This window comes from Strix uralensis, chromosome 5 (assembly GCF_047716275.1).
Source record: "Strix uralensis isolate ZFMK-TIS-50842 chromosome 5, bStrUra1, whole genome shotgun sequence".
In the NCBI taxonomy this organism is placed as follows: Eukaryota; Metazoa; Chordata; class Aves; order Strigiformes; family Strigidae; genus Strix; species Strix uralensis.
Genome location: NC_133976.1, coordinates 331,276 through 358,324, shown reverse-complemented (window position 1 = coordinate 358,324; position 27,049 = coordinate 331,276). Strand labels below are relative to the sequence as shown.

Below are 27,049 nucleotides of genomic sequence, written 5' to 3'. Positions count from 1 at the left end.
TCTCCACAGCTATTCCATGTGGATTTACCCACATTTCTGCAGCAACAGTATTTCCAGAAGTGCCATCCAGGCAGCTGTAGTTGCTTCTGACAGCCCAACGCCCTCATGGGGGGACTCTGGGACTTCGCCTGCCCTCCGCGTGGGGCCGGGGTGCCTGGGGCAGGCAGTGCTCGCCCACAGCCTCCCCGAGGCCGCGATGTGTCGGGGGAAGCACCAGCAGCAGCTCCCCAGGTAACTGCTCGCTCTGGAGATGCTGCCCCATGAACTCAGCAGGACATGGCTCTCGGAAGAGGCTCCGCAGCACCAGGGGAAGGGGCATGACAACACCACCCTGCTACGGGTCGTCTTCTTCTGGTTCGTTGTTTCGTTTGTTTTTTTTTTAAAAAATAGATATAAAACTGTCCTGGTTTAACCAGGATAGGGTTAAGTTTCCCCAGCAGTGGGGGGGGAGCTCTAGCCGGGTTATTCAGATACCATGCAGACCGAGGTCACATCCTGGCAGGTCACATTTTTCCTGGCGCGGGAGCGCGGTGCACTCGTGGTTTTGTACATCGTGCTTCCCACTGCTGTATTTGGTAGCTATTTTGCTCTGTTCATTGCCATCACTATTACTGTTATTGTTATTGTTGTTGTTGGTTGTGTTGCTATTGCATTGTTGTATTAAACTTTTCCTTATTTCAGTCTTGGGGCTTTGTATTTCACTCCCTTTGTGGGGGAGGGGCAGCGGCCGCGTGGTCTCAGACCCCGGTAGGGGCTAAACCATCACAAGTTTTTTTTGAAAAAATAGATATAAAACAAATCTATGAGGATCAGGAACTCCCAGCAAGCCGCTGGCTACCTGCAGGGAAGATCATTTGTGCCAATGGTGCCGGTCAATGCCCAATCCTGCCGGTCCCACACCACTGCCCCGTGCTGGGGCAGGCGGGAGGTGGGCGACGCCGTCTCCTTGGCGCCCAGGCCACCGCAGGACCATCACCCAGTGTAGCTCGTTGGGGCTCCTCACCCCAGACCATGCACAGCAAACGGGGGACTGGGAAGTGCGAGGGCCCTACCCGAGAGCGAAGCCCCAGGCAAACACCTCGCTCCGGTCCCGACAGCCGGGGTCACTGTACCGCATCTCCGCTGCCGCCTGGCACACGTCACCCCTCCAGGGACAGGAGTCACCTCCCGTCACGGGACCATGGCTGGGCTGATGCCACAGAAGACCGAATTCCTCAGCGCAGCCTGGGCCAGGCGTGTTCTCCCGAACACCTGCAGGAGTGCCCGTCCACCATCGCAGGGACACGGCTGCCACGCGCGATGGGAAGGGGGCAAAGCGGCCCAGAGGCAGCAGCGGGCAGGCACAGCCCGCACTCAGTGTGCTCCTTCCCCACTTTGCAACGCAGGGAAATAGGAACCGATTTTCCCTGGAGAGCATCCCCTGAGGGCCACCCTCCAGGCACTACCCCGGCCCCGCAGCTCGGCATCCCCATGGGACTGCACAGAGGTGCCACCGAGCTGCATTTTGCTTACACATTGATGTGTTTTTCCCACTTTCCCAGACCTCCAGGGTTCCGCAGACCCCATCGCAGCGCTTCACACCGCTTCACCCTTTTGCCATCTCAGCCTCCAACACTGCACAACACGGTGACATGGCCCAAGGGTCACGCAAGCCCCGAAGTTCTGTGTTACAACAGCACTGAGACAGAGAGGGGCTTCTTTCTGCCGTGTCTGAGCAAGCCAGAACAAAAGCACTTCCACCGAGACCAGGGAAACCTGCGCCAGGCGGAGCAGAGGAGGGACGTGTTCACCCATTATAGCACTGAGGAGCCTCCTGCCACGAGACCAGGAAGGTCCTGCTGGCCACTGGGCTTTGCCTGGTGCCAAGGAGGAGGCAGCTTTGGGAGGAACAACAGCTGCCTCCCCGGACACGAGGAGGTTATTGAGAAGACAGAGCAAAGCTCTTCACCGAGGTGGGTGGCAGGAACTACCCTCCAGAATATGCAACGTCTCCCTTTTACACCACTGAATCTACGCCAAAACCCTTTATGCCAAATGCAAAACCATCTCCACACCTGCCAACTGCATCACTCTATGGGACAAAAGCACTTCAGTCATATTTATGCTTCTCATCACAGAATCACAGGAGGGTTTGGGCTGGAAGGGACCTTAAAGCCCATCCAGTGCCACCCCCTGCCCCGGGCAGGGACACCTTCCACTAGCCCAGGTTGCCCAAAGCCCCGTCCAACCTGGCCTTGAACCCTTCCAGGGAGGGGGCAGCCACAGCTTCTCTGGGCAACCTGTGCCAGGGCCTCACCCCCCTCACAGGGAACAATTTCTCCCTTAGATCTCATCTAAATCTCCCCTCTGTCAGTTTAAACCCGTTCCCCCTCATCCTATCCCTCCCCCCTGATGACGAGTCCCTCCCCCCTTTCCTGTAGCCCCTTTCAGTCCTGGGAGGCCGCTCTAAGGTCTCCCCGGAGCCTTCTCTTCTCCAGCTGAACCCCCCAACTCTCTCAGCCTGTCCTCACAGGGGGGTGCTCCAGCCCCCCGAGCATCTTTGTGGCCTCCTCTGGCCCCGCTCGAGCAGGTCCATGTCCCTCTGGATGGATCCTTCCCTCAGCGTGTCACCACACAGCTCGCTGTCGTTGGTGAACATGCTGAGGGTGCCTCCATCCCACTGCCCATGTCCCCAACAAAGACGTTAAACAGCGTCAGTCCCAACCCCGACCCCTGAGGATGCTGCTCGTCACTGCTCTGCACTTGGACATGGAGCCATTGACCCCAACTCTTGGAGTGTGACCATCCTTGCCCTCTGCAGACAGAACTGATGTCCCCATGTCTTCCAGGGAAAGATTCCTGCAGAAACCTTTCACGCAGATGATCCAGCTCGCTGAAGCACGCCTGGTGCTGACTCACGCCAACAGGCTGAATCCTTTGTCCCCAGGCACATGGACACAACTGCCACCTTCCTATGAAAGTATCACTGCATCTGTCCTCAACAAGATGATAGCACAGAGAGGAACAGTCACACCAAAACCCAGGTGTTTCCATTAAAGTAAGGGCTCCAGAGTTAAAAGGATCACCCTGAGATAGGACTGGGGCCAGGCCTGGGGACGTTTTAGTGCCCACAGCCCTCAGGGCAGACTGCGCTGAAGTTGTGGCTATGAGCTGGATCTTAACCAAAGCCTGTAATGCCCTTCCTGGAGTTCACCGAGCATGTGGACGCAGACACAGCTAAAGCTATCTGAGGGTGGCACAGCCCGTACATGAAGCGTGTCTGGTCATCCGGCAAAACGAGAAAGTAGGAATACCTCTGGAGTGTGCTCTTTTGCCCACAGAATCTCATTTTCTTGGGTCCTGGCCTAACGGCTTAGCTGAACTAGACCTTCAAGTAGCAGTCAGGACCATCAGAGTCCAAGTAAGGTACATAATGGGAATTCAAGTTCTTTCCTGGATTCTGGTAGGTCTATTTTTAGTGGTGCAGGCTTTAGCAGGGGTAGGGAAGTGCCAGATGGACGTAGCAGGGTCTGTTCTGCCCTCTCTGATGGACAGGGTCACTTCAACAGAAGCTCTATGGTGACAGACATCCAAGAGCACATATGTTCACACTGCTTGGAGTGCGCGAAGACGCAAGAAATCTGTCATCCTGCTGAAGAGGCCCAAAATGATATTCAGTGGTCCCCACAGAGAGCGGAGAGCTGCATGAGGGACTCACACCTCTGTGACAAGCTGCTCCTCAGAGAGTGCTGTCCCAACACCCAGCCAAGAGCGGGGATCACAAAGAGTAAAGAGGGGGAGCTGGCAAGTGAGATTTGTCCCCTGCAAAAGCTCATTGCCAAGCCAGGAAACCTGCTGACAGCACGACCTGGAACTCGGGGGCAGCTATGGAGAACGGAGAGTCCGGAGATACGGGCGCCCACTGGGCCACCAAGGATGGTGACATTGCGAGTGGCGCAGGAACTACAACCACAGCGAGTCTGGGGAGCATCATTTGTGTTTCTGTCTGCCGATCCTCAAACGTTACACTCCTGCTGCAGGAGAACTGGGATTGGCACCAAGACTGGGGTGCGCCCATTCCCCACAGGACTTACAGGACTCGCCAGGCGGGAAGGGTCTGGAGGAAGACCTTCCCTTCCAGGAGGATGGTTCCGGGGAGGTTTTGCATGCTGGCACACAGCAGCGGTCAGTGCAGATCTCTGAACAAAGAATGTTTCCCCCTCAGCAGCGGGAGTATCGAATCATTACCGAACCTACGGAACACAACCGCCGTGGATCTGCCTCACCTCCTTTTGGAGCCTTTCATCTGCACCAGCTGCAGCAGCGAGATCCACAACTCTGCGCTGTGTGGAATTAGTTCATTTTCTGGCATTAACTTAATTTCACTGACTGTCCCTTAATTCTCATGTTTAGACAAACAATAAATCACTCAACTTTTCCACGCCTTCTCAGACTCCCATCGTATTTTCCAGCCAATCTCCCCACACTTGCCTCTTTTTTTAATTCAGTCTCTCCTCATGTGGAAAGTCCTGTGGCCAGCTTATTTCAGGAACCTGCCTGCTTATTTCTATCCTTTGCTTTTTATCTTTCAGGGGTTTTTTTAAAGCAGACTTTGAGAAAGCCTGCTTAACAGCTTTTTGAAAGCCCCGATATGCTTTATCAATCCTTGTCCCAGTGCTTGTTGACTACTTCAAAGACTTGTAGGACATCTAGTGGACTTCCCCCTAAAAAGGTTTTTAAATGAGGAAGAGTCAATAAAATATTGCTTTATTCTAGTTTTCACTTATTTGCAAGATGCAAAAAAACCCCCCAAACCAACAGAGTTGCTGGGCTCTGTATCCTGGCAGTGGTGCTTGTCTATTACAATAATGAAAAATAACGCAGTTAATGTTAAACTCTTTGAGCAAGACTTTTCTTCCGTCACACACAGAGAAGGTGATGCATATTGACTATGCAGTTTTTATTCTAGTGATGACTACGGCAGATGCTGAACAACAACTATGAAAGATGAGTACCTTAAAATTAGCAGTTCTAGCTAAGAGTTCTCAGCCAGGATCCTCTAAGGTTCTCACCAACAACCTTTTCAGTAAGGCCTGGGACACAGAGCCTGAGGAGCAGAAGAAAGCTGAGCCAGGGGCAGGTGTCTCAAGGATGAGTGGGGACGACTCTTGTATTTACGGCATGAAAGACTTGACGCTGATCTTGAGGCAGATGTCAAACCCAATAAGAACTTGATTATTTAATGATTTGATTCGGTTGCTAATTTTGATATTACTCAAATGGGTCACCTGGAACTCAACAGCAACTCTGGGTCGTGTTTTACCTTCAGAGCACGTATCATAAACCAGTTACAGAGCAGATCTAGGTTGTCCAAGGGAGACCTAACCTTAACCAATGCCCCACGCTTCACGGCGAGACACCTGGCCAGAGCGGCACCACCGAGACTACCCGGGCTCCCTGCGTGGCTAGTGGCCAGACAAGCACTCCTGGAGGCCTCCAGACTCGGACCCCTCTGAGCTGAACTTGAGCCACCCAAATCAAAAAGCTTCCTGGAGCAAACCTGAAGGGTATTTCCACACACGCTGGGATCCACTGTCCAGCCAGCTCCGAGGTCAGGCACCTAATCACAGAATCATCCAGGTCGGAAAAGCCGTTGAAGATCCTCCAGCCCAACCATGAACCTCACACTGACCGTTCCCAACTCCACCACAGATCCCTCAGCACTGGGTCAACCCGAGGCCTCTACCATTGACCAGCTGCCCAGCAGCCCAGAGCTGGATGAACACTTGTTGCAAGCTCCAGAAGGTAAATGGAAAAGTTAACTGAGAAAAGCAGGGCACTAGACATAGAAAGGATTTGTATCCATTTCTTTTAAGACTGTTGAGCTACCAAAACAATAGGAAGTGCAGAGTATGAGAGTGCCAGAAGATATCAACAACTAATAATGATACAGTTGATGAAAAAAAGACAGCAACTCTAACACACCGTCTGAGCTAGTATCAAACACAGGGCCAGAAATGAGTAAAACATAAATCAGCCTGAAACAAGAACGATCAGAAGACACTAACTATGGCAGCTGACACCGCACCAACAGACCAGCAGGAAATTTCCAGAGCTGGAAACCACCAGCCTGTGGTCAAGCATTCAGATGGCAATAAAAAGGACTGACTGCCATCAAGAATTCTGGAATAGGGCACAGATAAGCCTGAGCCCACCATGTGCAGACTAGTGCTTTGCCGAAACAAGAGATGCAGGATCCAGAGTTACTCCCTTTAGAGCCCACAGCCAGCACCTCCTCTCCTCCCAGGCTACCAGTGCAGCAGCACAAATCTTTGTTCCAGGGAGCCTCTTGTCCTTTATGCTTTGTAGCGTCAATAAAACTGCTCTGCTGAGTCCAAATTCTTTCTGCAGGAGGCCAAATAGCCATGATGTGGTGGGTTTTTTTAAAATTAAGTAATGCTACAAGCTTTTTTTTTTTTCTTTTGCAGACCTAAGCAAATCAGCCCAAGAGAAACCACTTTAAGCAACTGCTTTTTTTGCATTTCAAATTCCCTTGCACTCTGAACAGTTCCAATGTCAGCCTGAGTGCTTTAAGAGAACCACATCCTTACTCCTTGGAGACACAGCACAGGTGAGATGAACGGGCCGGGAGTGCCCAGGCATTGATAGGAGGTTGATACGTAACTGGGATGGGAAATCTCGGGGCTTTGTGCTGTTCCTTGATGCACCTGCTTGGCCTCAGCACTCTTACACCCATCGCTTTCAGGATCGTGGACGTTGAGTTCATGCCCACAATTGTAGTACCTAAACCCGACCACTAAACTGCTCATGATACATCTGTGGTTCTGTTGCTAAGTGGTCGGAACAGTTTGAAGCATTCTGTTACCAGAAATGTTAACGAAAAGTGAATCTGGAAAGAACTTAGTGTCAAAATCTTTAAGTTCCCACTTTGAGAAGAGGAAAAAAAATCAGCAAATCTAATAGATGTTAGCTTTAAAACCTAAGCAGCGCCTTGGGATATTCATAACTCTGACCTTTATTCTTGACCGCAAGAGGAAGCTGCCAGCAGAGCAGCAGGTTAATTAAGACAGGAGGAAAGTTCGGAGAAAAAGAGGGGATCAAGGTTAAAGGCAGCACAGGCAGAGAGAAAGCCTAACATAAGCAGCAACACAATGGAAACAGGATCAGCTTGGAAGGAACTCTAAAAAGTGAAAGAGAAATCAAGAGGATTTTTAAAATGCTGGTATAGAAGTAGCCAGGGGATGCACACTGCAGGGACAAGCAGCTCTGCTTGGACGGCTGGAGGGTGCACCGGGCCCGGGGAAGATGGGAGGTGATCTGAGCTCCTAGAAGATGGATTTGATTTGCTGGTCCTGCAGTGGCAGCTGGCTGGCCATGTCAGCCGGTGCCCCGTCACCTACAGCTCCGCTGTCACCAGGTCTGCAGCTGTTCTGGCCCGTGTTCCCGCTGGCTCAGGGGCTGCGGGGTAACTCCGCCGGGACCCCGTCAGCTGCAGAAAGCTCAACACATGCCTTCCAGCTGCAGAGGACGAAATGTTGATTTCCTGTTCTGTCAGGGAATTGTCACCTTATGAGTCGCCAAACGGGAAGAGTCATCTCTCTCCAGCCCAGAAACCGTGGCAAAAGCAGACAGACTTCTCTGACTGTTAACAGGGAAGCTATTTTAGGTGGCAGATCTGCTCTCACCACCACTCTCCATGTGGAAGTAAGTGGCTGTACGGACAGCACAGGGGATTGTGTCAAAGGCTTTGATAAAAGCCACGGTGTACAAGAGTCCCCGGCCTCTCCTGGTGCGCAGAGCCAGCCACCCCAGTGCAGAAGCCATCGCACATGCCTGGCACAGTTTGTCCATAGTGAATCCCATGCTGGTCGTGCCATGCTTTTGCTCCCTCACTTCCCTCGCTCCTCCTGTCCCAGGCTTGGGGCTTTCCTCAGGTTGGCTGTCTACCTGGGCGACGTCTGAGCACTGAGGGCACGCTGGCTGGGCCATGGACGGTGACTGGGTGGCTAGAGAAGGGTTCCAGCTTCGCTCATGCCCAAGTCTTTCCCCAGGCCCACTGCGTGTACAGACCAAAGGAGGAGACTCAACTCCAAGTCAGAAGGTGAAACGCAGAGTCACGGCAGGGCAGTCTGTGGCACTTGTGCCACTCCCCAGCCATGTCCGGCGTGCGGAGCTGTCGCTCGGCATCCTCCGAGAAAGCCACCTCTGAGCTTGTCCCCAAGCGCAGGCGCTTGCCACGCAGCAGATCTGCTCCCCAGCACGGCTGCAGCGCAGCGTTCGCGTGTCCATCTTCTCACTGAGCCTTCTGCAACACTGCCTCGAAGAGCTGGGAAAGCGGAAGAGGGACCTTCCTTCCTGCAGAGGATCTCAGGACGGTGCTGCAGTTCCTGAGGCTGGGCTGGTGCCGCTTTGACTCCAACCTGCTGCTCCGAGGCAGACGCCTCCTTAGGAGCAGCTTCTCCCCATGCAGGGACTCCAATTACCCGCAGTGTTCGGGCTCAGCACTCGCTGCTCAGCCAGGGCTTCTCCTTCTCCAGCCCTGGGAAGTTTAGCTGACAATGTTTTCGTTTCCTGCTGCCCATACTTCCTCTTCTAGCGTAGTCTTTCTCCAAAAGGCAAGGTATTTGTCAAAAGCAATGGCTGCTAAGTTACACCAAGGTACGTGGGTGCTACATGCGAGCCCCTACAACCAACAAGACCCAACGCACACGAACGGCCCCAGGGCACCAACAGCATCTCAGCTGCAAGCCCACGCCATCGCCCTACACACCCCCCAGAGCCCGGGGGATGAGGCTCTATCCCCGTCCGTTCAGTACCCCCCAGGCATGTTTTAGGATGTTCTCCACAGCAGGATCACCGCCAAGCGAGGCAGACTCCGTAACGTACCAAGAAAACAAAAGAGAAGGTGGAACACAGAACTCGTCCCTTCACATGCAGGACACACAGAGATGAAGTTATGAAATGGGAACCATAACAGAACAAGCTGACCTCCTCAAAGGCTGGTGCAGACCTCCAGGAGGGAGACGATCAATCCACTGCAGGAAATCAGAGCGCTGTATTTCATTGAGGTACCAAAATCCTCCACAGTCCTCCTCCCCCTCTGCAACCTACGCATTTGCATCACCTGAGGTTGGCATCCGAGACGAGTGAAGAACAACAGTGCCCTCTACCAAAAGAAACAGCCAACGATTTCTGCAACCTCCCCTCCCGAGCAGAGCGGGGCAGGAGCCCCGGGGCAGAGCCTCGCTCCCCCAGGGCGGGCAGGCTCGGGCAGGCTCTGGCCACACTGCCCGGGTTCTAGCCACTGGGGCCAAGCACACACACCAACATCTCATCTTCCTCAGCAGTGACGTGCTCTGCTGCCTCTGATGTACCAGCCTGGAAAATACTCCTGACTCTCTTACACAACACGGGAAGATGCGTTCTGGATGATTCAGAAACAGCGACGCTAGTCATTTTTTGTAAATTCCGTTGTTTTACCATCTGCTCTTCCAGTATCTACGCTGGCCACCAGGAGAGGCAGCGAGGGGACAGGCCCAGCCAGCAAGATGCTCTTGCTATTAGACATGTAAATAATGTGAAGTACCCAACAGTTGTTCCAATTCCAAAACATTTCTTACACAAGAAACTGATTTATTGATCAAAAAAGGTGGTTCAAGCTCCTAACTCTTTCTTCAGAAAGCCTTTCCTCAATGGGAAGTGGTAACACTTCCATCACCTCCACTGCTACCCGCAGGTACCAAGGAAGTAACTAAATACATCCCTGTCATACGAGGGGGGTGTGTATTCCACCCTTAAAATTATTTTTCTTTCCTCGGAAAAAGAAGAAATGTCAAAGTCCACTAGCAACTCAGTTAACATGGTTTCATGTATTAGTAAATTAAATGCTATTATGATGGAAAACAACTGGAAATCTTGCCATAAATAAACGGGCAGACAAGGAGCAGTAAGGAAAGGCCTCTGCCACAGGGAACAGGCGGTTCCCTGGGCACCACCGACTCCCGCATCCTTCCACAGGACCAAAGCCAGATAAAAAGGAAAAGATCTGACAAAGAAGATACTCGTGCCGCGGTTCCTGCACGCCCGGGACCAGCCCTAGTTTCGTCAGTCCCAGCCTCCCACAAGACGCTCTCCGCAGCCCCGACCACAGCCGGCCCCGGCGCCTTCCCGCTCTTCATCCCCGCCTCTCCCAGCGCTGCGGAACTCCCCGTCCTTCGAGAACCTCCACCCTGGAGAGCAGCACCCCCCCGCCCTGGGGCACCCCGGGGCTGGGCTGCTTCAGAGAGCCGTAGGTCCCTGGACAGTGGGGAACCAGCCGCAGGAAACCCAGACCCCCTACGTGTGCTCCTCAGCCCACCGGCTCAGACGCAGCCTAAGGCAGGTTGCCAAGAGCTTCCCTGCGTTTCTCTCCACAAAGGCAGGTCTGTACGTGGAAGCAGACAAACGGCACAGAATGTTTCCTAGAGGAGACGGCGCAGCATCTCCCCAAACAAACACCACTCCAGAGAGGCAAATAGTAGCAAGGTGATACCCAACAGTCTTGGATTTCTACAAGGCCAGGTTCCAGGCTCGCAGTGCACGGGTGAGCTTATGCTCTGTTCTCACGCCTTCTCCCAGCCCACAGACGAGTTACTGTGACAACAGGCTGCTCGCACATATGCACCCAAGCGTTTGGCACATTCTGCTTCACACACCCAAACTCGCCCTTTAATTTCTGGGTGTCGCTTCCTGAAGATGAGCGAGCTCGGTACGGCAGGTGAGGTCTGTTCCACCGCTGAAACCGGGTGGGAGAGACAGTTGGGATCTGCTGCAAAAGGTGATTTTGGAAAACGCGAGGGAGTGAGGGTCAGGGGAGAGAGAGACGATAGCTCAGGGTGAAATGAGCCCAGACTAGACGCTGACACTAGCCCAGGACTGCCACCTTTCAAGGTATAGTAAGCAAATGCACATTTTACAGTGCCTGCAACCTATCCCAAACTGCTATTTTGTCTTAGCTACAGTTTCCAAACGCTCCTCTGGAATTTTAACCAAAGCTGCAGGTCCTTCTCCCAACATTTCCCTGGACCACAGACTCAAGACTACTCTGTAATTAACCCAAAGCAAGAATGAGTTGTGTTCAAAGCGGAAGCGCAGCCATTCCAGCACCACCTTCAGCAGAAAGCTGTCCAACAACTGACAAACTAGGTCGTGAAAAGTTAATACTCGTATTTAATTTCATGTATTGCAAATACTCCCTAACGGTGTTACTGAGATTTGGGTCTGTAAGCCCAGCACGTACAGAGTCGCAGCCCTACAAGCCGTTCCTCAATTCCTGCCCAGGAAGGGATCCCCCACCGAGGCTTCGGTTCCTCGCCAAGCACACGGAGGCTGCCCGCCTTGAGTTTCTCTTACCAGAGCAGCCCAGCTCCCACCTCCAAGCGCCCGCACACGAGGAGAACAAGACCGATGTGAACCCCGTTCCCTGCGGACAGCGGTCGGAAGGACAAGCAGCTCCAGCTCCGGCGTTGACAGCTCCGGGCGCCGCAGCAGCTCCGGGTGCCACGGCGCTGACGCCCCCCACGGGCTGGAGGTGCCTTCCACGAGCCGTCCCAGGCCCTCGCAGGCACCTGACACCACCGTCACCCCCCCAACCACTAATATGCTGCCTCTTGTTGTTTCAGGAAGGAAAACGTTAGCGTGTAACTACCGAGACGATTTTCTGTTAAGTGAAGATCCTGCATTTTATCCTACTGAATTTCATCCTATTTCTGTTACACAAACTCACCCAGCTCTGAACGTAAAATGTTCTCCCCTCATAAGTCATCACAAAGAAACATCAGCAGCACATTTCAGTTTTCTTTTGGCCACAGCTACCAGTGAAAGCATTTAATAGGCAAAGTTGTTAATCAGCTAGTGACAGATGATTTCCAGTGCTCCCCCACTTTTCCTCCAACTTTACTAATAATTTCCCACATGATACCGTCCTGAAATCCAAGCAAGCTGGAACAAGGGTATTTCTTAGCCAGCACAGTCAATCTCCTTCAACACAAAACCATTCCTGGATAAACACTGTTCTGTCCCACCCCTTTTCCCATCTTCCCCCATCTCTCTCTCCCTTCAAAACCTGTTTTGAACACTTTCGTACCAGTGAACTCAGAGCACCTTAACTGGGGCTGTCCAGAGCGCTCCTACACACCAGGTTGACCGTTACCTTGTTGAACTCTTTGCTAATGTGCCAGTAATTTTCCCTTTTATTTCTTCCGAATGCTGGTGTCATTTGTCTGTTGGGGGCTGCAAGGGCAGGGCTGCTCCCAGAGGGAGGTGGGCCAGGAACCCAGGAGACCCCGGAGCCAGCAGGGCAGGGCCCTCGCTGGGCACCGCTCAAGCAAGGCCAGCAGGACAGCTCAGCGGTGGTGGCCGGGTCCAGCCAGAGCCCAGCTCATGCGGCAGTAGCACAGCGATGGGGCAGGTCTCAAGGCAGCCAACCTGCAGGTCGGGGCCAAGGCCAGGCCTAATGATCCCTGGGCAGGTCCACCGTCACGAGGCGGGTCTGAGGTCAAGCTGGGAAATCCGTCCGTGGGTCGGGGGCTGGATCGAGAGGGTCCATGGCCAGCCACGGGCAGGACTATAACTGAGCTGGAGACCAGGACTCCTCCAACACAGCCCAGGCAGGGACTGAGAGCTGCAGCGTAAAGAGAGCTCCTGGGATGGTGGTGTGGGAGGGGACCCTGGGGGAAGCTGCTCAGGGACATTAAGACATGTAAGTGCCCTCAGGGCCCTGATATTGCTCTCCCCAGCTGGCAGCATCAGTCCTGCCACAGCCCATCCAGCCAACATCGTGCCCCGTTTGGCAGGGAACTGTTCTGGTAGATTTGTACCTTTATCTAATTAGCTTTGATCTTATCTCATTCTCACTGCTTAACAGCTCTACATCCTCCTTCCTTACTCTTATTTGTACAGCTGAATAATCTACTATTACTCGTCTTAACATTCTGAAGGTCTAGCTCAGTGGAGTTTTTGGCAAGTTGCATCCTACATTTATGATTTCAGATCCCCTGACACATTTTTTTTTTTTGCAGATGAGTCCTAGTCTTTGTTCTTTGAGAGCATTGCTTATCCCTAGAACCCCAGGGACAATTGTATTTGGATTCCCTACCTGCAAGATTTATCTTTTGCCAGGAATACATGTTAGGGCACGTTTCTGTAGCTTTGCCTTAAAATATTCACTCAAAGTTCCAGCTCTATTTTAACTCTCTGAAGACAGTCAGTTCCATTTACTTCACTACATTTTTCTTCTTTATCAAACATAAAAATCTAGGCTCTATCCCCATTACCAGGATATCTTACACCATCATTTTCCAAAGCAATGTAACAGTATGTGCTTTTGTCCTATCTCTGGTTCTGCACAGTCCATGCATCACACACACTCCCCACCCTCAGCCTTCCCCTGATGCACCGACACGTGCCTCTGGCCTGTGCTCGCCCGCAACAGCTGTTGGACCGACCAAACCACTTGGCCCAGCTCCTTCCCCTCCGCACTCCTGAGCTGGGTCTGCATTTCAAACACCTCAGCCTTATCTTAGTGGCCACCACCCATTCCACTGGCAGAGAAGCCAGTCTCTCCTCAGAGCAGTCTGCCTGCTTTGCTGCTGCCTTCACCTGTCCACCCACCTCCTCTCTTGGGTTCCTTTGGGCAAAATCATGTCAACGTCTATCTGATTTTCCTCCTCTTGTACTTTAGGCAAAGATATTTCAATGTCTATCTGATTTTCCTCCTCTTGCACTAAAACTAGCAATGCAGATAGCAGCCTATCCAAATCACCCCCCCTCATTTCTTGGTTTAAAGCCACTCTTGATTTCTGAGCAATCAGGAGTTTGGGCAGCGTCCCTTCACGGAGCGCTCCTTCTCCGAACCCTTCCCGTAGTTGAGGAGCAGGTGACTTGCCAGCGCTGGGAGCCAGCACCCTCCAGGTGAAGGGCTTTAGCTCCTGCACAAGCGACAGGGGCACATGCCTCCTCCGCTCGCTGAAGGTGCACGTCAGGCAGCCCACACTCAGGGACCTGGTGCTCTCAAAACCCTGAACCATACGGTCCTTGGGGACATGCCGAGGAGGAGAGGACACGGCCCGCGTCAACCACATGGAGGCACAAAGAGATGAATCCCCTGAATCCAACAGAAATGTCACACCACTTCACACAGAATACAGGCACGGTGTTAGAGGAGGTGCAGACAGGAATAAAAGTGCATAAGGAAGCGATGGGATTGATAACTAGACCTTGGATCTCCTCTCAGGATGTCAAGATGATACAAGAAGGATCTTCTCTATGGGAAGATGGGCAAAAGCAGAGGTTTCTGACTCAGTAGGGCCAGAAGAAATAAATTCAGAACATACAAAAAGTTTGAGTTATTTACCAAAGAAACTCTGTTTAGGCCCCAAAGGATTTCAGTTGCACAGAGAGGAGATATCTAAGGAGACCCTCGGTGGGAAGTGAGAAACTTCGGTTTCCACCTCAGGGCCTGTAACAGAGGTGTCCAGCGGGACATCTTCCCTCAGAGCCGACAAGCACTGCAGCGACCATGAACTGGGACCTGGGAGGACAGTGCTGATCCAGAGACACCCTTGGAGGAGAACATGGCTCATGTGGGCAGATCAATACGCAGCTCACAGGCTTTTCCCTCAAAGCGTGAAAATACACCCAGGTTGAAGGAACATCCTAATTCCATCTCCAAAATGTCAACCCTGGAAGTTGCGCGCTCTGACTTTCAATGAAGATCACAATGAATTTCCTGAGCTGCTCTCATCCTTGTCACAGTCCTCTTCAGCCTCCTCCAACAAGAGTCTACTCAGGTCTCTGCCATTCAACCCTGCTACTGTCCTCAGTCAATAAACACCGTTGGAGATGTCTGCAAGTCTGATGTGGCTTTGTTCCCCAGCAAAGTACAGCCAGGCCAAAACCTTTCCCCCAGTGTGCAGCCCAATCAGCTGTAACGCTGAAGTTAAACTCAGAAGACAGACACTTCCCTTCCTTTGAATTTGATGAGAAGTGGCAGAGCAACATCATGCCCATGGCAGCTGAACTTTCTTCTGTGCACAAACATCGTGGCTTTACCCAAACTACCATTCTGCAAACAATCTGTACCTGAAAACTCTGCCCAAGTAAAAGTTGGCAAAAGCTAAAACCACACTGGGGAACATGCCAACAACTAAACAGTGTGGACAACTGGAGGAAAACACTCATACCTCTGCTCCAGCTTTAGTGTCTAAGCACCATCTGGTTTTCACATTTCGCTACACAACTTCAATGTAACACGAACATTCTCCGAGAAAGCACCCAGCAAACATGAACTCCCAGATACAGGAAGGGCTCATAAACCACATCCATGAGCCTTTTATTTAGCACCACAAAAGCACAGGGCAAGCTCTCCAGAGCAGCACGAGAGGGAGGAAGGTGGAACCTTCTCCATGAAAGTCCCAACTCGTCAGCCCTAATCACCCCTGAAGAAGAAGTAATATCCCATTCAAGTCTTCCCTGTCATCAAGCACAACAGAAACACATCTGCCTCACTTCCGAGGGGCCCGGAGCACGGCTGAGTTCAGAACACGGCGCTTGGGAGCGCAGAGGCAGGGGTGGGAGCGCAGTGAGAGGAGGCACGTATGACGGCAACACGAGGGAAGAATAGGAAAGAGCGCTGGGAAGGCAGCCGGGACTGCGGGCTGGGGAGAGAACAGCTGAACCAGGCCAGGGCGGGGGGGAAGAGCTTTGCTGATCAGACCCTGCAGTGTGCAGGTTCGGGGCGCTACCGGTGGAGTTGCACCCCCACGACACCCCCAGGGCCACACGACCAGGTCCCGAGGGCACCCAACCCTTCACCCGCAGGACTGAGGCGTGTGTCACACGTGTCACTGCAGGGTGTCAGCAGCTCGCTTATGGAATCCAGCCCCCCCACCCCCCCCCCCCCGCCCCCACCCCCCGGGGTCAGGAGGTGCCTGGGGGTATGTACATACACATTCAGAACTCTCAGGAAGGACTGGGATTAGAGCAAAGACAGGACTTTATGATTGAGTTCAGGCTTCCAGAAACTAATTAAATCAGCAAATCAGAGAACTGTATTTTACTGATTTTCTTTTCTCTTCTACAACTTTGTTTCCAACTTCGCAATCAAGGTTTAACTCTCACTCATCCAAATCCAGCTGTGTGAATTTTAAAGCTCATTTAATATGCAAAGGAACTTCACTGAATCTGTCAAATCAGGGCCACTCCTCTCCTCGCCTAAGTAATCCATTGAAACAAAACCCCAGATGTTCTCTTCAGTTGCTTTACAGCAGGACAAGTTCAGCCTTGCCAGAGCGTTTCCCACCCAGTCCCCACGCCGGGAGGGGATCGCTGCCCGGGCAGCTGCTGGTGACAAGGGTGAGCTGTGCTGATACACCCCACAACAGCCAGGGACCCCTGCAGTCCTGGTGACCCCCAGGAACACTGTACTGCTCGGCTCATGCATCCCACCGCTCCCCCAACACCGCTGTCCTCCAGGAACAGCAAACCCCTGTCAGGGGGTGGCTGGCGCTGGAGACAGGGGGTCAGGAGTGCCAGGGCTGAGTCACAGCCGTTTTTAATACTTTCTGTTGGACTACAACAAACACATGCAAATTAGTTTTCTTTTGAAGTCTCCTAACGTGGAGTTGGTGGTTCAGATCAGCAGTCACGCTCTCGCCCCACTGCTCGCTGCCGCCCGCAGACCCCGCACCGCAGTGATCTCCACAAAAGGGACGAGGATCGCTCTCCTCCCGGCAGCACCACACGCTTACCTGGATCAGCGTGTCTGCTGCGGGATGCTCACGCACCCAGCAACATGAACTAATGCCTCGAGATACAATTCTTCAGAGGCATCCATCGCCCATTGCGAAGAATGGGCAAACTCAGAGACTGCTGGATATTTAAACCGAACACTTCCGAATTGCCGGGGCTGTCCAGCGTGTCATCTGGGAGACACTCAGACCCAAGGAAGGAGCTTACCTTGCCGTGGATCATACTGTCGCATCTGCACCTCCTCGACGCATTCTGCCGGGAACCAGCCAGTCCTTCCTTTCACGGTTCCTTCCCAAAAGCCGCCTTCGCCAATACTCAGCACTGTGGGGAGAAAGAAGCAGGTACGTGAGAACGAGCAGGGCTGCCAGAAAAAGGGAAGGCCAGAATGACCATCGTGTAACGCAGTGAAAACATGAAAGGACAGAGCTCAGAAAATTTGCTGGGATCAGGCGTGGTCTGGAGGAAGAAAGCACCTCCAGAAGCCTTCAAAAGCTTCTTTCACCCATGTCCAGAAGAACAGTGTAGACAAAGGCCTTCGAGCAGCCACGTGCTGTGAAAACGAAACAGCGAAGCGGTAGCACCCATCTGTGTAAGAAGGATTGTTATGGGGGACTCAGACATAACATGGCTTTGGTAAGACTCCTGACATCCTCGGAGCTACAGAGAAATGACAGCCCCATCAGGAAAATGAGAGGCAGAGAGGGGAGGGAATTGGCCAAGGCAACGCCACGAGTCCCCCTGAGCACTGGCGTGTCCTGACTGGCCTGCCTTCAAAATCCCCCGAGCTGCTTCGCTCTGAATGACACAGCAAACAGGAAGGTACTTCACTGTCACAGCAAAATTCTCCCAACCCATTAAGCCTTGATTTTACTTGCTCAAAGCTTAGAGAAACAGAAAGGAAGTCTTGAAATGTGCTCTGAAGATTAAATGAACTCAGAGTCAGGGAGATTTTAACAGAGAATCACATCAGGAGCATCCTCATTAAACCACGGAACTATCAGCTTGAACTCCTCACCAACCGCCAGCTGAAAGAGATGGCTTCCAGGTAGCCAGGACACAAACTGCTGAAGAGCTACAGACAAAACCAGCACTTCCTAATACACCTGAAGAATGAACTGGGGTCCAAAGCAGACCAGCCAGCAGTTCGAGGTTACAGAATAGTGTAAGGCTTCTGCTATGAAAACCATTGCCAGCAAAGGGATGTGTGATGTCCCTGCAGCTGGATCCCCCACACCTTATGCTAGCAGGCTCTGCAAGGAAGATCTGGATTGTTTTAGGACATTTAAAAATGCATCAGATGCGACCACTACCTTTGCTATGGCCACTGAGAAAACGATTGTCGTTCCCAGAGCCCCCACGAGAACAAAAATGCGTGCAGTGCAAGAGAGAAAAAAGGGAGGTGAGAATCGTTACCAAACTTCCTGAATGTTCCCCATTTATATATTACATCCAGAGTGCCCACATATTACCCTTATTTTATCCAGAAAATGGCTGATGTGCGCCTCTCACTTGAATTCAAGCACTTACGAGGCCAATTAATTGCACCACCCTGATCCAAGAAAGCAGAGAAGGAGAGCAGTTACATATGTTTTCACGTTACCGTGGCTCAACACGCTTTCCTAACTCTTTGTAACACAATGGTCCCTGGAACAGATTGTGCATTACTGTGTTAGATGTAGCCTATAAAATTCTACAGATCAAGAGAAACTGCTGCACATCACCCCAAAGTGATAAGCTTTTGATATATCCTTTGGAAAACATTACGGTGTGGCATTTGTAACAGCAATTCATTTGACATCCAGACAAAAAAAATGAACAGAAGAGTCAGCATCCTGGGGTCCCTGCTGGCAACGATCTCAGATGTATTCCCTCAGCATTATCGGGATAACAAGTTTTTAAAAACAAGCCCACCACATCAAGAGATCCCCTTGATTAGTGCAGAGACGTGGGGTTTCTTGGGACTTGCTTTGAAACTTCAGGAGCCGTTATAAAACCCCTCAGTAAGGAGAGGGGACACTGAACTGGATTCTTAAGCTCCTCAACAAATCCCTGGACAACAGGTGAAGGAAAAGGCTGACGACGGGTCTATTTTAAACTTGCATCATCTTATCTTATGCTTCTTTCCTACGGCTGTTTCTCCAACTTTGTAATCATAACTTAACCTTGTGGCTTTGACAGCAGAAATTCATTTTAACTTGCCGACGATGTGCAATGTGCTGAGGGGAATGTGACAGCTGAAGCGAGAGCTGCTTCTCCCAGAAGCAGAGACTGCAGGTTTGCAGCCGAGCCTCGGGACCTGGCCCAGCACAAAGGCAGAGACCTTGGAGGCTGCTGGATGCTCCCTCCAACCATCAGCGGGCCCCCATAAAAGATGAGGAACCTCCTCTGGCCGATTACCAAAAAGGCCCTTTGGCAAGGGGATGACAGGGATGAGGCAAGCAGCAAGCACAGGGAAACCCCCCTGTCCCCCCTCCTACGGCTGCGCTGCAGCCAGGCAGAAGGGGCAGAGCTGGCCAGGAGCTCCTCAGCTCTAGGGGCAAGAAACCACCGAGCAAATGGAACCACTGGTACGACATGACCTCCAGCAAGCGGATCTTCGAACCTCAGCAGGAATAGCTCAAGATGAACTCTTTGATGATAATAATAAAATCTGTACCACAAGGCTCTGCAAGTATGCCGTGGCTGTGCGTGGTGTCAGAGCCACACAAACAGCAGCTACTGTTCATCTTCACCACAACACAAGATTCTGCACAATCCCCGGTATCCCACCACTCCTCACTTTTGTACCTATCGCCTCAGAACAGGCTGGGGGCTCTGCAGAACACACAAAAATCACAGACTGGTTTGGGCTGGAAGGCACCTTAAAGCCCATCCAGTGCCACCCCCTGCCCCGGGCAGGGACACCTTCCACTAGCCCAGGTTGCCCAAAGCCCCGTCCAACCTGGCCTTGAACCCTTCCAGGGAGGGGGCAGCCACAGCTTCTCTGGGCAACCTGTTCAGTGTCTCAGTTTGAAAGGGTGAGCCCCCGCTCCCCAAAAGCCATCCCCTCAGATAACCCCCCCACAAAGACACCCCCACCTACAGCTGAAACCTGACGGCCATAAAGGAGGGTGGGCACTAGCACACTTGACTCCTCTCTCCGGGATGTCTCTGCTCCATCGCCGCATGGGGAGGGGGGGAGGCAGGAGCGCCATGCTCAAGTGACCCTGCTGCTGCCGGTCACCTCCGTGTCACCCTGCTGTCCCCTGCCACATCCCTCCCTGCGCCTCCGGCAGCACTCAGGCTTCTTGCGTGTTAGCTGCGCTGCTTTCTGCCCCAGCTGGTAACCTCGACACGAATCGCTGGGTAATTAGCTCTCTTCATTAGTGCAGTGGTGCCTTCCACGTCAAAGACCTCTGAGGAAAATGGTTCCTTTTCTCTTTTCCTGTCTTGATCCAAAACACCAGCAGCCCTGACCGCGCAGGAGTCCCTGTGCTCTCGGCACATCCATCAAGGCCCGCACCTCTGGGGAGGCGGCTCCCGGGTGCTCAGCACCCACCCCGAGCGAGGCACAGGGGCTGGAAGGGAGGGCTGTCCTGCCCGGGTAGGGCAGACGGGCGCCAGAGGGGGGAACACAACTGCAGCCTTCGATCCCCGTGGGCAGACGGACGGGACTTCCAGCTCAGGACAGAAGAGCGCGCGATGTCGCGCGTAGCAGCACACCCTACTGCCGACACAGACCACGGTCCTGCTGCCGGGCTGGGGGCTCTGCTGCTGGTAACTGAGTGCACAACTTTTTTTTTTTTTTTTTAAAAATTACTTAACAAATAAACATCTGAATTGCTGTGGTGTATGATATCCCGACTGGCAGAAGGCACAGACACATCCACAGTCTACCATGTGCTGCTACCTTTGCAATTCAGCTCCCTCCTAACACTTCTCAGACAGCACTATCAGATTTATCCCTGCACCCATCACCATAGTGCCCATCTGTCATTCACAGCTAAATCCAAACACCAGAGTTATTAATAAATTAAGCACTGCTCCATGCCAGCCAAAGCAAATTCCCCAGAGAAGAGGAACTTCGTGATTGCCTGTATCTAGGCATTAGTGCTATAGGAAGCAAGGAAAAAACAAACAAACAAGCAAGTCTGATTTACAAACCAAGCAGGAGACTTGTTTCAGACTCTTCTCCAGATCTTTTCTTGAGTTGCAAATGCTCCTGCTCTCCAGGGGTTATGATGTTGTCACAATTTGGACAGACCCAAATCCCGTACCTTATTTCCCACTGCTCTCATCCGTGCTTCAGAAGCTCTGCTAACACATCCCAATGGAAAATTTCCCATTTCTAGCACTTTGTATTTCCAAATTCCAAACAAGTCCTTCATGGAGGAGAGTTCATCCAGCTCTGCAGTCTTCTGTTCTTGGATTGTTATGCATGGCTCTTCAATCACACAATACTCCTTTTTAAGATTTGCTACTTCTTGGGGATTGGAAGGACTGAAGTTCCAGCCTGTCTGGCATCAAGCTGAACACAGATTTTAAGGTAACAGTAAACTGAGTCTATTCTAATGAAAGGAAAAATTTTAAGTTGTCCATATTTCACCAGTTTGTCTCTGAGGATGTTACATGAGACAACATAAAAACCTTGCTGGAGTCAAGATAAAGAACCTCTGCCGCTCTGCCCTCACCCAACGAGCCAGCCACCTCGCTGCAGAAGGGGTCAGCTCGGTTAAGCAGCACTTCCCCCTCACACATCCAGGCTGGCTGCTCCCAATCACCATCTTGTCCTTCACCTGTTTGCAAATGGTTTCCAGGGTTAGTCGCTCCATCACCTTCCCAGGGATCAAGGTGAGACTGAGCAGCCTGGAGCTCCCCACACCCTCTGCCTTGCCCTTCCTGAAAACAGAAGTGGCCTTTGCTTTCTTCCAGCCCTCAGGAACCTCTCCTGACCACCATGGCCCTTCAAAGATGATGGAGAGTGGCCTGGCACAGCCATCAGCCAGCTCCCTCAGCACTCACCGGGCCCACGGACTCGCGTTATGCCCAGTCTGTTTGAACGTTCCCCGAGCGGATCCTGCCCCACTGAGGGTCTGCCTGCCTTGCATGGACTGTCCCACTGCTCTCACAGACCTGGGAGTGTTGAAGCCTGCTCTTCCAGTGAAGGCTGAGCTGAAGAAGGTAGGTACCTCCGCCTCAGGCAGCTCATTCAAACTTTTCTTGCTGTATAAACACGCAGCTTCTTCAGAAATGAGGCAGAGAGAGCACGAGCCTTGGGCTGGCAGGGAGAGGAGCAGATGGGTGCCAAGGAGCTCTGAGGCTACAGCACTTCACGCCTGGCACACCGAGAGGACAGCACTCACAGCAGAGCTTGGATTCAGCTGGACTCCAGCAGAGCCTGACTTGACACCGGGACGCCATCCCTCAGCAGTGTCTCTCCTGACAAGTCCCTCCAAAAGCCCGTTTCATTTTCTTCTGCAAAGCCAGGCCCTTCTTCGGCGCCAGGCTCAGAGCCCCCGCTGAGCCCAACTCACCTGTGAGAGCCCACCCCTGCAGGGGCCTTCGACCGAGTCAGCAACACCACAGCAGTCAAGGAAAAGCCGGCACTGGCAGGAGAAGAGAAATAAATGGTCTACTGAGGCCCACAAATCACTGAGGCAAGCTGGGCGACTCAGCCACAGCCATCAGCTCTGAAGGTCACTGGTAATTTGAACAGCTATAAACATGGTAATGAGGCATACAGCGAGTCGTGTTGGGATGCGCACGTGAAATGCTTAAATATGCTTCAGAGAAATTAACAAACAAGACCTACTGGGGAAAAATGTCTTTAATGAAGGAGGTCACAGCTAATCAGCTCGGGATCCCAGCCCCCGGCCAGGCAAGTCCCGCTGCCATTCCCGGCCGTGCTACGCTGCCATTTGCTCCACGGCCTGAGGAACGAAGCCCAAGGGACTGCCACAGCCTCGAGCCGGGTTTGCCTGCAGGGATCCTTTAACCTGCTGCTGCAGGACCCTGGAGGAGAAGTCTGCAGCAACTGCTGAAATCATCTCGGCTTTCTCTCAGCCTCTCCTGAGGGTTCCCTTGCTGGCTCCCTCTCCACTCTCACACCAAATGCAGACATTCCTGCCTTCCCCTCTGAGGCACAAATCCACCCTCCACTGCTCTTCTACCACAGACCTGACCCTACTTTCCCCCACCCATCTGCAGCTCTTACTCATCTCCAAAATGTCTTTCAGACCATTTTATGCTGCCTCCTACAGACTCCACTGTACCTGCAAACTTCTCCCTTGGAGAACCCACTGTGGCATCCTTCAGGTCTTTTGGAAAATTCCCTGCTGAAATGATGCTTATGGACCCCAGCCAGCTGAGATGACCAGGCAGTTGTCCTGACCAAGGACTATGTTTTTTCCCTGTGTTCCTTCCATTCATTTCAATCCAATTTAACCCTTAAAGCCCACGTACAAAACCAGCTCAGCAGTGTCAGCTCTAAGGCCACCTCTTTGCACCCCATATTTGCATTGCCAGCTGTTCTACCGTTTGACTCTACAACCTGCAGTTCCAGGGTCTGGTCCTGCCTCTTCTCTGCTGCACAGCACAAAGGTCTCCAGCCTGACCGACTCCAGATGCTACCAAGATATGCCTTTCACGCCTGCTGGCAACAACACAGGGGGCCGGGACTGAAAAACTCTTTAGTTTCTTCCTACCACCTCTGTCCCCCTTGAAGCTCCTGTTTTCCTTTGCTTCACAGGTTCTAAGACCAAAAGAAATGAAAAAAAAAGCCAACCCATGGTGGTCATAGCTCTTCCCTTCCGTGAGTCCCTTCCACACCGATACGTGACTGCTCCTCTCCAGAGCAGCCCCAGAAGTTGCCTTCTCACAGTCTCTCAGATACAGATTTGCCCCACTTTGATTTGTTATCATTTCTTCCCTACTAGAGATGTCACTCCTAGCACCCAAGCTGCTCATTTATTCATGAGGCTCAGGCCAACCCTTGCCTCATCTGCTGCTCAAGCAGAACCTTCCTCCTCTGTTCCCTCTCCCGAGACACCTTCCCTCTCCCGCTGGATTAGTGCAGGGATCCCTCCGGCAGGCGCCGAGGACGCAGCAGCCCCTGGCTCAGTTCCTGTGGTGTCTGCTTGTGAGGGCTGGTCCCCGTCTCGCTCCGACGAACACCAGACCTCTCTCCAGCGTCAGAGGCTTTCCTGTAACAGGGACACACGGCCACATTCCTCCTCCTGCTTTCCCCGCGGCGAGTCCCGAGGATGGCAGCACAGCCCGGCCCGCCGAGCGCCCCGACCCAAGTCCTGCTGCAGGACCCAGCCCAAACCTGGGCTGCCTACACGCCCCTTCAGCCTTCGCAGTCAGTGGCATCTTTCAAGAAATGTTTGGGTTGTTTCTCCTGCCTAAAGCCGTTCCTACTCAGAAGACCAGGACCAGCCATGCTGCCAGGAATCGGCCCTAGAACGGTTTCTCCCTGGGGCGACCTGTGGGGTCACCCCAAGCTGTATGGGGGGGTCTCCCAGCAGTGTGAAGGGGCAGCTGGGAGACCCGAGCCCACCCTGGGGGCCTCCCTACGCTTACAACAGCGGTGCCACAGGAGTTTTCTCCAACACAGCCCCCAGTTTACTCCCTCTGTTCCCAGATGAAGACGCAAGATGGGCGCGTACCCGAGTTGCCGACCAATTCTCACGCCAGGAGGTCCCACGTGCACTCTCTCCATCTGTCACCCCAGAGCTAACGACACAGATTCACACCCATCACCTATTCCAGGACATTGAAATCAAACAAATAAGCGATTTCACAGCCAAGCACAGGTGACCACTGTCCTCAATCACAGCGCTGCGAACTCCCCGACACGGGGGGAAGCTGAAAGGACCCCGGTTGTACCAGCACAGCTACTGCTGCAGGCAAACGTGACTTTCAATTCAGATTCTGCTGTGCTGGGGACAAGTTAATGCACAAAGAACAACTTAGAGGGTAGCAAGGAAAACTCTGCAGGCCCTGCTTCCCGGTGGGACAGCCTTCATTTCATTTTCCACAGGCTTCCTCCTATCACCCCTTGCCCAGTGCTCTGCTCATCTTCAGAGGCCCAGGCTGAACTCTGCCGGGCTCCCCCAACCTTCACTCCCCGCCAAGTGTCACCAGATGTCACCAGACCCGGACTCCTCAGCAGGGCCGAGGGGCCTTGCCCTTCCCAGTGCTGCTCCGTGAGGCGGCACAGGGAGCGCGTGGGGACAGTCCGGGTTCTCCCTGGGACCTTCCCCAACGCTCCAGCACAAACCTGGCTCTCGCAGCTCTCTCCAGGCCACTCCAGCGCCGGCCAGACTTGCCCCTTCCTTCGCTGACCCGGGGGCTGCGAGACACAGCACCCCAGCGAGCTCCCTTCGATTCTGACCCACGGCAGCTCCCGGCCCTGCGCCTGGATCTCACCCACTGCCGGGGGGTGTTTCTGTGTCCTTGGGAGCTGTCACGGACAAATTCCTACTTAACAGGTTAATTTAGTTTCAGCCTCCTGAGGGGCAGAAAAACATCAGAATTTGCATCTTATGTCTTGAGCTACAAACAAGGGACAAATCCACTCTGCTTGTTTTATCTATTAAATGACTATCAGGAAGCCATTTGGGGGACAGATAGAGAATCTGAATCCAGAGGCTTCCAAACCTGATGATAAGGCACACCCCAGAAACCCCAAGGCATTGCACCGCGGCACGCGCTGGCGCCCAGAGCGGGTACCAGAACTGGGTCTGAGAGACCTTCCCTGACCGCTCCGACGGAAGGGACACCCCGAGGCCACCCTGACCGTGAAAGGTGCCCTCACCGCTGAGGGCCAAGGCAGATGCAGTGTTCGTGCTTCTCTCTAACCTGACACATGACTGCAAGCGGCGTTTCTGCCACGCTCAGTAATCCACGAAGCGATCACCTGGGACCCCCGTGCTAACAGTGCTATTGCTGTCCATCTGCCACAGGGCTCCGGGGGCTCCTGAACCCCCACGCACGCAGGACTACTCACAGTTCTACAGCAGCTACAATACACAGCTGCTAAACGAGGCTGAAGCCATAAACTTGACTTGCTAAGATCTTGTTCCAGTCTGTGTCCAACCCTACCCCAGCAGAGTTCATCCCTGGAAGATGTGCCACAAGCAAAGACAAACCCCCCAAAAAAGTGGAACAGGTACCCTGACCTGACGCCAAGACTAGATGCACATCATGCCATGGAAACACCACCGCTGCACACCAAGATCAAGTCAAGAGGAAACGGGTGGTTTTGTCATACATGGGTCTCTAGGCTGTTTTAGTCCAAAATAATTTCCCAGCAAACGAGCAAACATTGCCTTGACTTGTGCAACCACTCCATGTCCCAGACAATCTCTCACATAACCTGGTACCATACAAAGCACCCGCATCTCTTTGAGAGGCTCCCATGGAGATGACACGGCCTCTCAACCCCACTCTTCACCTTCATGCTTTTCACTTCTGAGGCACCGCCGTACCAGGGACCCAGAAAAAGGGAAGGTGCCAGAACCGTGCCAACAGCACAGTCTTGCTCAATGTCAGCTGCAAATTACTGTTGCTGAGCTCTGAAAAATCATCAGCAACTGACCCATTTTTTGGTCAAGTCCCTCATCTGAGCAGCAGTATTGTGCTGTGACCTTCACTTAGTTGCAGAGCTTATCAGGCTCCAAGTTTCTTCCTATTATTGTTTTCCCACACTAGGAAAGTTTTCTCCTACTTTCCATTTAATTTGCCTGTGTCTATACTGAGACACAGCCAAAAGTGGAAGTAAGCCAAGCAATGTAAAGTTTCACGTGGGTTTAAATCCTTTGCTCTGAGCCCTGTTAACTCCCAGCTCAGCTGCAGCACCAGCACAGTGCCCAGGGGTATGCGCACAGCCTGGCACCACAGCGGCTACGTAATTAGTCCCACTCTGGAGACCCAAACCCCAGGAGTGTTGGCGAACCAACGCCAGCAGTATCCTCTTTCCAGAAGCAGCCCACCAGTCATGCTGTGCAGGTCTCGGGAATGTTAGACCTGGGAAGGCATAGAGGCCGGTCCCAGCACAATAAGGCTACAGCCTTCCTAACGCCCAGGACTCGGGGACTCTCAATCCCCGTTATCTGATGAAGGTCACAGATCCCCGACAGGTCAAGCTGTAAAACTCAAGGCATTTCTAGAGTGAGTGAGCCCCCAGTATACGCCACAATAGCCCAGCTTTTCACTCAGCACAGCTGCTTTATTTGTTCTGAAATTAAAATGCAATTATAAAAGCTGATTTTAAATGCCC

At 52.7% G+C, this 27,049-nt stretch overlaps 1 protein-coding gene across 8 annotated transcripts in view; it reads right to left on the bottom strand.

The window, feature by feature from the left end:
* The window catches only part of SHANK3 (SH3 and multiple ankyrin repeat domains 3), a 368,779-nt gene that overhangs the window by 128,733 nt on the left and 212,997 nt on the right, over positions 1-27,049 (bottom strand). For all 8 annotated transcript variants that reach the window (XM_074869549.1, XM_074869547.1, XM_074869554.1 and 5 more), the window contains one exon: positions 16,996-17,109. In XM_074869549.1, the coding sequence (XP_074725650.1) occupies positions 16,996-17,109 (114 nt within the window). The remainder of the gene's footprint in view (positions 1-16,995; positions 17,110-27,049) is intronic.